Raw genomic sequence first — 16,943 nt, 5'->3', positions numbered from 1 at the left:
TTTAATGAGGATACTGAGGCAGAGAGAGGCTCAGTGACTTGCCTAATGTCACATCGGAAGTCTGTATCTGTAACAGAGCAGGGAATTGAAACCAGGTATCCCCAGTTGCAGCCTATCATCCTAGCCATTGGACCATCCTTCCTCTCACAATTCTGTATTCAAAACACAGCTATTTAAGGAAGTGAATCTATCATTGTAGTTTAGACATTTGAGATTTTTAATCTCTCTTTTGTTACCACTCATCCAGCATTATCAAAGAAGCTATGGGGTTCAGGAGTCCAACTCTGAATGAACATCAATGGGATTTGTGCACCTAACTCCCTTAGTGGCCTCTGAAAATTTCAGACATATGCAAGTCTGCATCAGCAGTCTCACTGGTTAACCAAACCAAACCTGATATAGCAACTGCATCTCCCCAGAATGGAAAAGGAGGTCTAACTCTAGATGTCCATAATATTCCTAGCACAAATGGTCTATGGAAAGACAACAAAACACTAACCTCAGACAACCAATTAAAATGAGCAGGTGAAAGATGTATCTTGATGTTTGTAAACTCATACTTCTTCAAAGACAATGCAATGGAATACTATAATTGCATAACAAGTTCCGCTGAAAAGTAGGGGAACATGGGCAAGAGGGTATAAAGTTTTCAGTTACATATTCAGAGATGTAGTTTCACAACCTCAGAGAAATAAAAAGGGATTGCACAGCAAATCAGCCCATCACACTAGAATTCTGCTCCACAGTTTAAGCAAAAATAGTCTGCTACACAACGGTAAACGCCTTAGTATTTCATTTCTATGAGCCTTTGTGAAGATAGCTTATGTACCTACAGAGAACTAGTCTCAATGGATTTGTTCAGAAAAGGACATATTACATATCTCAACCTCCAGGCTAATATGACCAGAATTATCAGAGATATTTTGCCCAGAGCTGTTGCAACCATAACAATTTGATATTGTCACTTTCCGGGTTGAAACAGAGATAGAGGTGGCTCTAGGCGAAGGCTGATAAAATCATACTTATGAACCATTTGGGGCCAACAAGGATTCATCTCCTCCTGATATACGCAGATGGACCTTCAATTTAGATTCTGGTGTTTACTTGCTTTTCTAACAGTAATCCTCATAGTTAGACCCATCCAGTTATAGACTAAAAATCATGGCCAGATCCTTAGCTAAGGTAAATCAGCACAGTTTTATCAACTTCAATGCAGGTACAAAGATTTACAGCAGCTGAGGAGAAAGCTCCATGTATGTACAGACATATTTTAAGAGAAAACAAAAAGCTTTAGCTAGGTCTTACCTCTGGTAAACTACGAGTTTTCTGAAACTGGGATATGGAATAGGAGCGAATATAGTCTCCCATTTCTTCTCTAGTTTCTATTGCACGTTTCACCAGCCACTAAAGAAAAAATTGATACTATTATTCAACAACTTATTTCTAAGTATTTTTGTTTGTGAAACAAATATTTCAAAACTCAGTTTTTGTGGACATGTGACAACTCAATGATTTACTCCATAAATAGCTCAATAACATTAGCCATTTTATTATCTTCATCTTCCCTATTTTTTACATATTAAAAATTCAACAGAACCAACAAGAGAGGTGATAAACTAAGCAACATACATACTGTGTCTGTAACCCAGGCCTTCCCACACCCCACAGACTTTAAGGCTAGAAGGGACCATCATGATCATCTAGTCTGACCTCCTGCATATCGCAGACCACAGAACCTGAGTCACCCACTCCTGTAATAGGCCCATAACCTCTGAGTCACTGAAGTCCTCAAATCTTGATTTAAAAGACTTAAAGCTACAGAAAATTGACCATTTACTCTAGCTCAAACCAGCAAGTGACCTGAGCCCCACACTACAGAGGAAGGCGGAACGCTCCCACCCTCCCGTCTCTGCAAACCTGATCTGGGAGAAAATTCCTTCCCAACCCCAAATATGGTGATCAGATAAACCCTGAGCATGTGGACAAGACTCACCTGGGAAAGAATTCTCTGTAGTAACACAGAGTCTTCGCCATCCAGTGTCCCATTTCTGGCTATTGGAGACATTTGCTAACAGCAGTCAAGTGGACTTCATACAGACAAGCATGACTGAACGAGTGGGGACAGAGTGACTGCCCTGATCCTACACTATGAACCACATGCGTCATTGACTTTAACAGGTCTCTGTGTAGGTGCAGCAGTCCCCCAGAGTAAATCACAATGCAGAACCAGAGCCTTAGTTTGTAAATTCCTTTAGGCAATGACCGTCTTTCTAGGTTTTCTGAGACACCTAGCACATTTTTGAGCAACACTGTTTGTATAATAATGCATTGCAGAACTAGATATAGTCACATATGGTTTGTCCCATATATTCATGTCTGCGATTTCACTAAGAACTTTTTAAATTCTCACTGTACATTTATTCTCATGGATTTTCCAAATCAGTGATAATTACTGAAAAAATGCTGAGTTCAAAATCCCATTGCCTCTCCCACCCGAGATGAAAAGCCAATTGTCAAAGTTGATTTAGAACGAGCCAAGGAAGTCAACACAATTACTAGAAATATTCATTGGAATTTTGGCTGGATTGATTTATTTTTTAATTCAAATATTTAGATTTCACTCAATCTCAGTCCAAAAAGCAAAATATAAAATAAAACCTAAGAAACCTATGTGGGACAGTTTAACCACAAAACATCAAGCTAGTGACTAGAATGTTTTAGCTTTTTATACAAAACAGTTCCTGAAACACATTCTCTATATTCTTCCCCCCAAATGCCTAGAATGCAGGGATTATAACTAGACTTTTGGGAAACTGGCAGATTACTATGTCTTTGGAATTACAGACTGACTTACCTGTACATATATTTTACCTGCTTTAACCTCTCAATAACTCATTTTTTTTTCCTACCTAATACACTTAGTTAGTTTACTATAGAATTGGCTACCAGCATTGTCTTTGGTGTGAGATCTTGGGACTGGGTGTAACCTGGAATATTTGTGATTTTTGGTTTAAGTGACCATTTATCACATAATACAGCTTGCCTGGGTGGCAAGATAGACTGCAGTGTCTAAAGGGACTGTCTGCGACTCCATTATAAGAGGATTATACTTCAGGAGTTCACATTTGTTACTGGATTGGTGAAATATAATTATAGAACACACTACCAATTTGGGGCATCTATCCTGCTTTTGACAGTCTATCCTGAGGCAGCCATGGTCGTGAGCCAGTCCAGATAGCATGACATCTACACAGTGTCTTAGATTTAGAAATGATGCCAATACTTGATGGAACATCATAAGGACATCTTTGTACACTAACCCACCTTTCATATAATATTCAATGAGATTTAAGAATCTAATACTATGAAAATAATAATGAATTACCCTGCTCGGCCTCTTTCTTGGTCATCTAAGCCATGTGTCCAAAAAAATAACATTCTCTATAGGTTCTTATACCAACCTCTTCACCTTGGTGTCCAAGTACCTTCCAGTAGCGCATTCAGTGACATGAGTAACATTGGTTATTCCTTAGTATATAAGGCTCTGATCCTACAGGAAGTTCTATGCTGTGTTGACCAAAGTCTCATAGTGCTTTATGATTAGACCAAAGATGGAATGAAACACTACTCTCTTGCTTGTGTTGATGGTGCAACAGTAATTCCATCATTAAGGAATGAAATTGTACTAAAAGACTGAACTGGCTCTCACAAACAGATGTATTACCCAAACATATGTAAATTAACTGTGGTATTAAAAAAAGGAGTACTTGTGGCACCTTAGAGACTACCCAATTTATTTGAGCATAAGCTTTCGTGAGCTACAGCTCACTTCATCGGATGCATACTGTGGAAAGTGTAGAAGAAAACCTGGATTTGTGCTGGAAATGGCCCAACTTGATTATCATACACATTGTAAGGAGAGTGATCACTTTAGATAAGCTATTGCCAGCAGGAGAGTGGGGTGGGGGGAGGTATTTTTTCATGCTGTGTGTGTATAAAAGATCCTCTACACTTTCCACAGCATGCATCCGATGAAGTGAGCTGTAGCTCACGAAAGCTTATGCTCAAATAAATTGGTTAGTCTCTAAGGTGTCACAAGTACTCCTTTTCTTTTTGTGAATACAGACTAACACGGCTGTTAACTCTGATAACTGTGGTATGTAATCTATTGCTTAAATTAGCCTCTGTACCAGATGTCTGGAGGGTAGCTAATGTAATGCTGATTTTTAAGAAGGCCCTAGAGGCATACCTGGCAATTAGAGGCTAGTAAGTGTGATTTCACTACCAGGCAAATTAATTGGAACTATAGAAAGAACAGACGTATCAGACAAGATATGTTGGGGGAAAAGTCAGAACAGCAGTAAGAAGTCACTGGATAAGAAGGAACATCCTCTCATGGATCAGAAACTGGCTAAAAGATAGGAAACAAAGGGCAGGAATAAATGGTCACTTCTCTCAATGGAGAGAGGTAAATAGCGGAGTCCTCCAAGGATCTGTACTGGGACCTGTGCTGTTCAACATATTCATAAATGATCTGGAAAAGGGGATAAACAGTGAGGTGGGAAAGTTTGCAGATGATACAAAATTCTCTAGCTAGTTAAGTCCAAAGCTGACTGCAAAGAGTTGCAAAGGAATCTGACAAAACTTGATGACTGGGCAACAAAATGGCAGATGGGTGCAAATAATGCACATTGGAAAAAATAATCCCAACTATACATACAAAACGATGAGGTCTATTTTAGCTATTACCATTCGAGAAAGAGATCTTAGGAACCATTAGAAAAGTGATAGATAAGACAGAAAATATCAGAATGCCACTGTATAAATCCACGGTACATTCATACCTTGAATACTGCGTGCAATTCTGGTCAGCCACCTTAAAAAAATATATATTAGAATTGGAAAAAGTACAGGGCAACAAAAATGATTAGGGGTATGGAACAGCTTCCATATTAGGAGAGATTAAAAAGACAGGGTCTGTTCAGTTTATAAAAGAGATAACTAAGGGAGTATACGATAGAGGCCTACAAAATCATGAACGGTGAGGAGAAAGTGAATAGGGAAGTGTTATTTACCCCTTTATATAACACACGAACACCCAATGAAATTAACAGATAGCAGGTTTATAACAGAAGGAAGTACTTCTTCATACAACGCACATTCAACCCGTGGAACTTGTTGCCAGGGGATGTTGTGAAGGCCAAAAGTATAACTGGGGTCAAAAAGAATTAGATAAATTAATTGAGGATAGATTCATTAATGGCTATTAGCCAAGACGGTCAGGGACGTAACCCCAAATCTCCAATTGCCAGAACTGATAACTACAGGCTCATCAACCACCTCTGCACCATGTGGATGCTGCCACAGTTTGGGCTTAGGTTTTCCACCATAAATCTTCCATTTTCCAGGGCTCAGCTGAAAATATGTACCCTCACCCCAACAGCTGCTCACTAAGGACAACATGCCAGTGAAACACAGAACCAACAAAATCTATTTTTGACATTTAAATACGCACACAAATCAGTGAAATAGATTTTAACATTGGGCTCAGCTGACAGCCTGAACAACAGATCAAGTTTAAGGTGACGCAATCGTGTTGTCAAACAACTGAAAGTAGAGGGTTAACAAAGGAATGCAAAACTGTATGGACAACAGTATTGGGTGTGATACTACAACCATGGGTCTATGAGTGGGGTGTTGGTACAAATTTGGCCAAGTACTGGTGGGGGAGTTGAAATATTTCAATCCTAATCACTCCTTCCAGAACAAGATCTATTTTTCCTTATCTATGCATTTCTAATGCACTCATCACAGCAACATCTAAGCACACATAGATGCGCTTATTCCAAAGAACGCATCATTTCTGCTTGTCAGGCTCTTGCTTCAATCCCTTTCAACGGGAGACTTCAAGAAAAACACTGAACCCTAAACAACGGAGAGACTCAGACTCATTCTGATCTCCATTGGTAGGACTTTAGCTACAGAATTCCCTGCCAATGAGCCCTTGAGACTGTAACATGTTATATCCCCATCTATCATAGTTGTCACAACACAGTAAGGTGGTGAAGACTCAGACTTTAAGGTCAGAAGGGACCCTTATGATCATCTAGTCCAGGGGCAGGAAAACTTTTTGGCCTGAGCCGCATCAGGTTTCTGAAACTGTATGGAGGGCCTGTTAGGGGAGGCTGTGCCTCCCCAAACAGCCAGGCATGGCCCAGCCCCCACCCCCATCCGACTCCCCCCCCCACTTCTCGCCCTCTGACAGCCCTCCCAGGACCCCTGCCCCATCCAACCCCCCTGTTCCCTGATGGCCCCCCAGGGACTCCTGCCCCATCCACCCCCCACTCTGTCCCCTGACTGCCTCCAGGCCCCCCCACCCCTAACTGCCCCCCGCCACCCCATCCAACCCCCCCTTCCTTCCTGACTGCCCCCCAGAACTCCTGCCCCCATTCAACCACCCTGTTCCCTGCCCCCTGACTTCCCCACCCCCTAACCACACCCCCGCCCCCTGACCACCACCCCGAACTCCCCTGCCCTCTATCCAACCCTCCTGCTCCCTGCCTCCTTACCGCGCTGCCTGGAGCACCGGTGGCTGGCGCCGCGGCTGCACCAGGACAAGCAACCGAGCCACGCAGCACAGAGCACCTCATCAGGCCGGGCTCTGCAGCTGCACTGCCCCAGAAGCTCACAGCCCCACCGCCCAGAGCATTGGGCCAGCAGAGCAGTGAGCGGAGGCTGTGGAGGAGGGGGAACAGCAGGGGAGGGGCCGGGGGCTAGCCTCCTGGGCCAAGAGCTCAGGGGCCGGGCAGGATGGTCCTGCGGGCCGTAGTTTTCCCATCTCTGATCTAGTCTGACCTCTTGCACAACACCGGCCACAGAATCTCACCCACCCACTCCTGTAACAAACCCCTAACCTACGTCTGAGCTATTGAAGTCCTCAAATCATGCCTCTGAAATAGCTAGGGACTGGCCCTTTCAGGGGTTCACAGATAAGAATCAGGATCTTGAATTTGATTGGGAGAATTGGGTAGGGAGTCACCATCACATGTACAGTGCCTATGTCATGTGCTCTTCACAGTTTGTCTAACCAAAGTGGAAGGCCACGCCAAAACTGTAGTTGTCATGTGACCTCATCAGTAGCCCGCTGATGATAAAGTCACAAACCAGCACAGCTAGATCCCCATGTGAGATAAAAGGGTACAGCATCCTGGCCGTGTGTGATTGACAGACATAGATGTTCAGAGCAGCAAGAAGTCCATAAAGGACCCTTCGGACAATGCACCAGCTTGAAAATCAGCAAGTGATGTTAAAAAACACAAAACAAAAATAAACCATTTTCTTATAAGAAAGCTTTCTTAAACTTGGCCAAACACTGATCAGGAACACAACCTGGTAGTCACATAATTCTGAAATATACTGTCTTCTCAAGGAAATATAAGTGGTGACTTTCCCACTGCTTAGGAATGGTTAGTTTTTCCATTGTGAACTCATTCCTTCCAGTGGTTACATCCCAGCTCAGCATTTTGGAAATGCAGGTATCAAAGTTAAAATACAGAGCTATTGTACATACATTTATAGCACTTAAAAAAAAAAGTTTGTTGCTCTGTTCACTTTAGGAGGACAGTTTTTGTTTTCTCATGGAGACAAGCTTAGCCAATTGTCTGTGCAAATATTGTTTTAAAGTGGTTGGTGGTGGAAATAAAATCTTGTGCGGTGAGACTGGAGTCTGGGAAAACCAGAGGCAAAAATCACAACAGGTCCTGAATTCCCATACTCCCCAACATCAATAACAGTTAGGACCTGACCCAATGCCCATCAAAGTCCACAGTAGCCTTTCCACGTAGTACAGTGGGCGTTGGACTAAACCCTTTGCGCTAAATTATTCCACTAAAAGCCTGTTGCATTATCTGAATTCCTCTGCTGATGAAGGGAGGCATCACTGTTGCTGATGCGAGTTTCTTATTTTCCCTTTGCTGTTCATCTTTAAAGAATTTCTGAGCAGAAGCAGGCTGACCCTTCCCGCCCCCCATTTTTAATTCTTTCCTTTCTTTTTTCTCTTTACACCCCTCTGATCCCCACCACTTTAAAAAAAACAAAAACAAAAAAAACAAAACAAAAAAACCCCGAGTGTCTTTTAATCTCATTTATACCCTCTGTTTTAAGCCACTTTCCTCATAATTTATTCCATATATTTATTACACTTTGCAAGGAATATTTGACTTCACCAGGACCCTACATGGGCTCAAAAAAAAAAAAAAAAAAAAAAAAACACACTAGCAGATCCTAAAGCAATATTTCTTCCAACTGGCAGACTCTATTGCATGCAGAATCCAGCTCAATGATGTAGGTAATCCAGACAATTTTATTCTTCATGTTGGTCAGAGAGTGCTTTACAATTCCATTTTATATAAAGACATCCAGGTCTTTTAAAATATTTACCCTTAAAAAAAAAGTTTTTAACCTTATATTTCATTCCAAAGCAGAACAAACTTGCAGAAGGTATAAAGTTCAGCAGTCACACAGGTATTAATATTCCTATGTAAGTTTTAAGGCTTTTGCTTTGTTAAATAAATAAATACATACACACATACATACATAAATGTGATGCACAGCAAAGCTATTACCTGTACAACAGGGAATATGTGAATGAAATCCAGTCCCTGGATCTGATGTGGCTCCAAACGATGGGGGCACTTCATTTTTGGCAAGACAGACACAATTTTCTCTGTTAAGGCACTATTTTAAAAGAAAAATATCAAAGTGTATACAATTAAATTGTTTAAATTTTAAAGAATGACATTTCCAAAATATGCAATGTTGTTGTAGCCATGTTGGTCCTAGGATACTAATTTCCAAATTACGTAGTAGTTTGAATGTGCCCTCTATTGGCTGAAACTGGATAACAACACTTTTTTTTTTTTTTTATGAGCACAGCTGTGAAGTTGTATTTTTTTAAATTAATAAGACAATTGCTTGTTTCTTAATTTCCATTACTCAACATCAATTTTATAATATCTTAGGCTGATCAGATTCAGTGCACGCATGATCGTGAGGGATATCTATTTTATACATATGTTTCCATTATGATGCACATACATTTAACTGCTCAAAGCTAGAGAGTAACTTTAAAACATAATTATATATTTTATCAAACAAAGTTCAACTTCAGGATGAAAAATCTGGAACTTAAAACTGTCTGAGTGGATCTCTGCTGTTGTTACTAATTAAGAGCCCTCTCCTACAAAAAAGTGAACTAGCTAGAATATTGTGAAAGTGAAAAGGAGTACTTGTGGCACCTTAGAGACTAACCAATTTATTAGAGCATAAGCTTTCGTGTAGCTCACGAAAGCTTATGCTCTAATAAATTGGTTAGTCTCTAAGGTGCCACAAGTACTCCTTTTCTTTTTGTGAATACAGACTAACACGGCTGTTACTCTGAAACCTGTGAAAGTGAAATATCTACCAAGAATGCTGCTTACATGTACAAAGTCTAATCAGCTGGAGTATATATAATCCAGTTTGCTGAGAAACTATGTCCTTCTGAAGCGCATAAAAGTGCTGTTAAAGTGAAAGGTAGTTTAACAGGGGGATAACTCTATTGGGGTTCAAACTTGCACCCACTGAATTAACAGGAGTTTTGTCACGGATTTCAGAATAAAGCGTACTTTCCTGACCTAAAAGAATTAAGGTGACATACAATGAATTGGTGCTCATGCTCAGGAAGTCAATCTTTACAGACAACAACTTAAGAGTCACTGATGTGATATATTGTCCCCCAAAGGAAAAAAAAAAATGAGTGTCCAGACACTGACATCAGTGGCAGAGACTGTCATCCTAAAGAGCTGCTGATGTTTTGAAGGAAAATTGCCCAGAGGGATAGGAGAGAGTGGGATGGAGAAGAGAAAAGATCCAGAAATTGGGGATAGTGCCTGAAGAGCCAATGTTGATTAGAAGAGAAATAGTTGAATGAGAATTTTGTAATTCCTCTTATAGATGGCTCACCATGTGATGTAATTTCCACTGTCAATGTATTAATGAGATGCAATAGTGTTCTATGTATAAGCCAAGAGTACATGCAATCCATTTAAAGTATTTTTGTCCAACAGAGTGATAAGAAATCATGTAACAAATATAACTGATATTAATTTATGCTTCCGTACTTATTTCGATAACATTTATAATAGCTGACCCAAGATTTTTATTATTAGAACATTGCCTAATAAGAGCTGGCAAAATATGCACTGGACATCATCAACAGAATACTTGCTAATTAACCCCTATTATCATCACTCTGAGAGCTGCATGGAAATGTTGAGACACACTAACAGTTTAAAAAAATGAACAATATATTTTAAAAAACAAATATCCTTATTTATACTACTAACACCTTAGATTATTAAACATCCAAATAGTACTCTGTTATAACAATTTCTGCTATTTTCTCACTGTTTACTTTTTGCATTTTCTTCAGCTAGAACAAAAACAGACTATAAAGTTTCACTTTGATTCCTGTAGACTAGCACAGTGCTTTATTTTTTGAGTTCCTAATACTCCAGGGGAATGTTTAAATTCAAACTTCTCTGAATTAATTTTTTTTTTTTTTAAAAAATCAACTAAAATGTTTTCATTACAACAGTATCAAGGATGACTTTTTCTTTTAAAGACAAATGAATTTTTTTGTCCTGCTAGAGTTAAAACGAATACCTAAGATTTTTATAAGAGACAAGAAGAAAAATATATTCATCTCTATTTTCTGTTTCTTTTGTGTATTTAAGAGTACTTTATGTATAGCTCATTTCCCCTGGTGACGTGGATGTCTCTCAAAGCAACAGGGGAGAAAAATAACATGTTTTTTAAAAGTAACATGATTGTAAACATCACTTAAAATCAACAGGGGAACACAAAGGCAGACATAGTAGCTGAAACTATATTCCACTTATCTGAAGTGGAAAAATGGGCTTTTAATGCAACTTGCCTGGCACTGTCCTTCCTTAGTTACTTCCTGCAAATTTTAATTGTGACCTACAATGTCCCAGGTTTATCAAGAAACATACTGAACTTTAAAAATGTCACATTACCCTTCTAAGGAGAGCTGCCATTGACTAATTTTACAACCTTCTACAATGCAAGGACTGGCTGGCTGGCAATCAGATGCTGTCTGATACAAGGTGGCAACAGCAGAACGAAGCCACTTTGGGCTCCATCCTCCCTTCCTCCACAGTTTGGGGTACTTGTGAGTGACTTCCCTTTCACAAGGGCTTAGACCACAATGTCATGCTGTAGATTTTATTGGTTGATGCTTGCAATTCTGAGTTTGAGACCACAAAAGAGGACCAAAGGCGATTTACAATGAAACTTGTTTTCAGCAAACACAACTAATTAGCATGCATCGTCCTCCAAGAGACAGAGAACTGAATTATACTAAATATATGGGAGTCTTTGAATAAATTGGTTAGTCTCTAAGGTGCCACAAGTCCTCCTTTTCTTTTTGCGAATACAGACTAACACGGCTGTTCCTCTGAAACCTTTGAGAAGTGGTCTCCTAAAACAGGAAATTTCTCAGTAAAACTGATCCCCTGTACAGGTTTCAAATGTATAAACAGGATGGTGATTTGTATCAATTTTTTTACAATATGAGATGCCAAACCATGGTTCACACTGTATCAACTTACATTTTCTGACCAATTGTAGAGTTTTCCTGAAACAACAGATCAACATCAATGTCAAAGCTGCAAGTAGTGATGCACCAGGTCATGCCACCAACTACCTAAACATGAACAAAAATATGGTTATTTTCACTTTATGTTCAAAAAGGGAAATTTTCAAACAAATATTATTTAAATCCAACCAATATGGCTTCACATTTTTAGTCTCCTTCCCCACCTCCAATACAGCACGATTCAAATGCCATCTAATATCTCATCAAAATATAGTGAAGAGAAATTCAGAATCACCGTTTGCGATGTTTCAGATTATTTTTTAAACTTTATTTCCTAGTTTTCTTGAGACACTGAGTTCTCTGACATGCAAGTAGATGAAAATCCAAGTACACTGTCAACCATGAAGAATGGAATAAAGATTTTTAAAAAATGATGAAGTGGCTGTTTTAGAGATCATGAGCTGTAAAAACTCAAAACAAGAATTGGAACATATGTCCTCATTTACTTAATCCAAGTTTTTCCACTGTTATTCTTTTATTATTTGCATGAGAAGTAGCACACAACCCCCCCCCATATGGTAGGCATTATATAAACAGTGACAGAAAGCACCTCACCTGAAGAAGTTTCTATCTTAGGCCCCAACTCTTCAAACATTTATGAACATGCTCAATTCAAAACACCAGAGCAGTCTCATTGATTTCAAATGACAGGTTTCAGAACAGCAGCCGTGTTAGTCTGTATCCGCAAAAAGAAAAGGAGTATTTCTGGCACCACTGAATGCATCCGATGAAGTGAATTGTAGCTCACGAAAGTTTATGCTCAAATAAATTTGTTAGTCTCTAAGGTGCCACAAATACTCCTTTTCTTTTATTGATTTCAAAGGGTCTACTCACTCGCTTAAAGTTAACCACGTATACAAATTTGCAAAACCTAAATACACAACAGACAAAGAATAGAAGAGGTAACAGGCACAGAGGTGAAGTGACTTACCCAAGCTCTCAGAGCAGGTCAGTGGCAGAATCTAACTAGAACCCAGGTTTCCTGACTTTCAGTCCAGTACCCTTTCCACTACACCACACTGCCTCTCTAATATAGTACACACTCAGCATGGTTACGAAATAATCCTTGTATATTAGTGTCTAGTTTGTTTCTCATAGTTGACTGTCTAGTGTGACAGTCGGTAGAAGGGGGAGGTATTTTATTATAACAATATTTGTTTGTTAAACAATTAACAAAAAGTCCTATAAAATATTCTATACCATAACAGCCTACAGAGTTTCACTACAAACACTTATGTATGTAAGTAATCCCACTGCAGGATCAGGATACAAGATGCCAGTCCCACAACTGGATGTGTGTGAGTACCACTGAAGTGTTCATTTCCACAGATCCAGTTACAGAATCAGGGCCTTAAATAGTCTTCCTTAGGCATACTTATATTTGTGGTTGTAAAGTGCTATGACTGCCTATGGCTCTATAAATATAATAGTTTGTAGTTTTAACAAGCAAAGGTTTATAGGACAACACCATTATCCTATGTACAAGCAAACTATTGAAAGAAATGAAAGAGCCCATTTTCAAAGGCTCTGCCATAACTACAAGGGATGCACTCTCAAAGCAAGGTTCAGGGATTTATCAAGTCAAATGTTAAACCAACAAAGGTACCTCTTTAAGCATATACTCTGTACAGCCTGACTTACTTCCTGTCTTTGAGGATGAAGGTCCCTATAACTGGCTTTCCACAGAATTACCTAACCCTTCCCAAAATATTTCCAGTGACAGTCCAAAAACAGCTTCACTAGGTAAGTTGTTCTATTTGTTCATGAAACTCCACAGCTAATAACTTCCTTTACCTTCTTTAAACTTCCCCATTACTCCTCATTTTCAGTATGACTAGAGCCTTTTACAATGATCATGCCACAATGCAAACAAGTTTTCATATTAAACAAATTTAGGTCCTTGTTTGTTTAGCCATGGAACTCTAGTTCCAGTTAGGAGTCATACATGGAGCTAAATTCCCCACACACCCACTTCAGAACTGTAGGCCCTGATTCTGCAAATAGTTATGTACGTGCTTAGCTTTAGGTATGCAAATAGTTCCATTGAAATCAGTAGGACCACTCATGAGTAACTGCAGAATTGGGTGCCTTAGTTCCCTGAGATAAGGATTAAGTTTTACTCATATCTTCACTACATTACTGGAACTATATAAATAATAAAAATAACTTTATCTGCTGCTGATCTCCCCTTCTCCTTACTACCTGGAACTATTAAGCTGAATTTGAAAACCATGTTTAGTAAATACAGTAAACTATGTCTAATCAGTAATCCTGGATTACAGTCTCACCTTGTCAAAGGGTGATAACCCTTTGATTCTTGCCCTGAAATACCCAGCTGCCACCAGCAACTCCAAAATTTCAGTCAATTTGATGTTTTGTTCTTCATCTTCTCTGGTTTCAACCTAACAAACAAACAAAAAATTAACCCTAATTTTAAAATATTGTATCCACTCACCTCCTCCAACCACCTAACTTTAGGACTCAAAACAAATTTTCCCAATTTTTTCCTTAATATAGACCATATGTATGTTAATACAGAGTTTTCTCTCACACACTTCCCTTCCATTTGCAATCTGATAACATCTTTATAATAATTACAACAATTGCACACATGGAAAAAACATTAGGCAAGTACTTAATGTGTTTCTAGGTGGCTTTAACATGAAATGTTTTGTCCTGTTCGAGAAAACCTATTTATTATTGCCCAGTCGCTCTTGCCCTTTTATTTCAATCAATCTGCATCTCTTCTCTAAATGTGGTGTTTTCTCCATTTTTTAAATAAACAATTCAGCTATTGCATTCTAATTGAATCCATGTCAGTTCCTGCTCTTCATCTGATCTCCCTGTCCCATCTGTTTTTAAAGTAAACCCAAACAATCTGGGCACCAAAGGCCACAGCACAGGTAACATACCCTTGATTCTGCAGATTTCTGTCAACTCTGTAGGGCTCATACAATACTACACCTGAAATGTAATGTTTTCACAAACTTTGTATGAAGATGGTAAGAGATAAATTGTTGTGGGATTCCACAGTTTCCTTTAACCATTTTCAACAGCCCAGAATAGGACAATGGCAGCATTAATATTGAGCGCTTATGTGAAGCTTTTTTATTATTATTTCCAAAGCACTATGCAAGCATTAACTAATTAATTCACGAAACGCTCCTGAGTAATAAGTGTTGTTACCCCCATTTTCCAGGTAAGAAATCTGGGGAAAGGAGAATCCCCACGACATTCCGAACCCTTAGAGAAGGGTCAGTTGCGGAGCCAGGAACAGAATTCACAAGTTCCTGGCTCCAGGCCTTATGCTCAGGCAGGCAGAAACATCCTGTCTCTGTCACCCCCAGAGTCAGTGCAGAGGGGAAAGGAAGCAAGCTAGGGAAGTTGCTGCCTGTGCAGTATTCATAAAGCAAGACAATCTGCCAGACCAAAGCTCTCTAGCTGTTTAAGTTTGGGAGAAACCTAAGGGTCCAACCGCTTTACAGTCTGGAAGTCTCCCCGTCTTTTACGTCGATGTGGGAGCTTTCACCCCCGGAAGGGACTCAACACTCACGCCTACAACACGGCTGAGATGAGCACAGGGCTGCAGCCAGGGCGACAACCGCGACCCTCGGGCCTTCGCTCCTCTGACCTGGACAAGCCCCGTCCCCCAGGGAGCCCGCACCGCAGACACGGCCCAGGTGCCCAGCCCCGAACGCCCCAGGGGCTGGGCCTGATGCCGGGCAGGCCACGCCGGGGTCAGACCCCAGCCGGGGAAGCCGCTAGGCCTGGCAGCCGCCGCGGTAGGGGAGAGGCAGAAGCCGCCCCAGGAGGCGGTGAGCGGCCCATAGCGGCGGGAGGGGGCCCCCAGGCCGGGAGGCCGCCGGATGGGAGCCCTGCGCCCGTCGACCCGTAAGGAGCCGGGCGCACGGCGGGGGGCTGGGCCGGGGGTCTCGTTGCACCCCGGCTGCAGGGAGGCCACGGGAGCGGCCCGGGGAGCTGGGGCCAGGAGTCCGCGCAAGGGGCAGCTCGGGGTCCCCGGACGGGCAGGCGGGGCCGTACCTCCTGCGGAGCCTGGTACCCGAGTCCCTTGGGGGCGCCCATCGCCCCCGCTGTCCAGCCCGCCTGCGCCGCGCGGCTGCCGCTGTCACCCGCGCTCCCTCCGCCCACCAACGGCCACTGGGGGGGGGGGGGCGTGGCGTGTGCGTGGGTGTGGCTCCGCGCGCGCCCGTCTCCGCTACCTCCCCGCGCGTTCGTCCCCGCCCGCGCAAGCGCGTCCGGGCCGCGCCATTCGCTGCGACAGGGGGCGGGCGCTGCAGGGTGACAGGCGGGTCATGTGACCGCTTGGAACGCGGGGTGCCGTGGACCGGGGTGGCGGGTAGCCGCCTCCAGGTCTGCCCTTGGCCGGGGGCGCTGAGGGGCGCCGCCGGCAGCAGGCCGGGGGTCCATTGTAGGGAGAGCCAGGGCAACCTCCCTGCCAGAGCATTTGTTCTCAGCCCCCTTTCGTGCATTAGCCCGCAGGCAATCCGGGATTTCCGTCCGCTCTGCGTTTCACTGGGGGGTTGCGAGGCTGTTTAAAAGCATTTGTGGGCACGTGCGTAAGCCATGCAAATGCATCTTTTGTAAACCCCACTTTTTCTCTCTATTGCAAAAGTTTCCCGAACCCCTAAGAGTGCTGTGCAATGGTATTCTTTGCCAGTGATGTAGGCTTGTTAGTTAATAAACTATCAGTAGGAGTTTAAAAGCATGCCCCCAATTTTCTCCCCACCCAAATATAAGCGCCATGCCATGCTAGCAAACCCACTGTGCCTATTAAATCAGGGGTTCTCAGGACAAATTATTTGGTGGCCTCAGAGTGCGGCCACCAACTCTTGCTAGGTTTCAGAGTAGCAGCCCTGTTAGTCTGTATCCGCAAAAAGAAAAGGAGGAGTGGATATGTAGGCAGAGTTGACATCGAGGTTTGTTGCATGGATTGGTTCCTGAGTTAGAGTTACTATGGTGCGGTGTGTAGTTGCTGATGAGACTATGCTTCAGGTTGGCGGGTTGTCTGTGGGCGAGGACTGGCCTGCCTCCCAAGGCCTGTCAAAGTGAGGGATCGTTGTCCAGGATGGGTTGTAGATCACTGATGATGTGTTAGAGAGGTTTTAGCTGAGGACTGTATGTAATGGCCAGTGGAGTTCTGTTGGTTTTTTTCTTGGGCTTGTCTCACAGCAGAAGGCTTCTGGATACATATCTGGCTCTGTTG

The 16,943-nt window shown here is 41.9% G+C and overlaps 1 protein-coding gene across 2 annotated transcripts in view; it reads right to left on the bottom strand.

Moving 5' to 3' along the window:
• The window catches only part of CCDC93 (CCC complex scaffolding subunit CCDC93), a 103,547-nt gene extending 87,651 nt beyond the window's left edge, over positions 1-15,896 (bottom strand). Inside the window, exons 1-5 of one of the 2 annotated variants that reach the window (XM_073305251.1) lie at positions 15,761-15,896; positions 14,008-14,121; positions 11,673-11,767; positions 8,625-8,736; positions 1,306-1,404 (exon numbers count right to left, since the gene is read on the bottom strand). In XM_073305251.1, the coding sequence (XP_073161352.1) occupies positions 1,306-1,404; positions 8,625-8,736; positions 11,673-11,767; positions 14,008-14,121; positions 15,761-15,802 (462 nt within the window). In that variant the 5' untranslated portion in view covers positions 15,803-15,896. The remainder of the gene's footprint in view (positions 1-1,305; positions 1,405-8,624; positions 8,737-11,672; positions 11,768-14,007; positions 14,122-15,760) is intronic. The other variant, XM_073305252.1, reaches the window with a different exon arrangement.
• Positions 15,897-16,943: the final 1,047 nt, after the last annotated feature.

This window comes from Lepidochelys kempii, chromosome 11 (assembly GCF_965140265.1).
Source record: "Lepidochelys kempii isolate rLepKem1 chromosome 11, rLepKem1.hap2, whole genome shotgun sequence".
In the NCBI taxonomy this organism is placed as follows: Eukaryota; Metazoa; Chordata; order Testudines; family Cheloniidae; genus Lepidochelys; species Lepidochelys kempii.
Note: the sequence above shows the minus strand (reverse complement) of the source record. Positions and strands in the feature narration are given on the sequence as shown.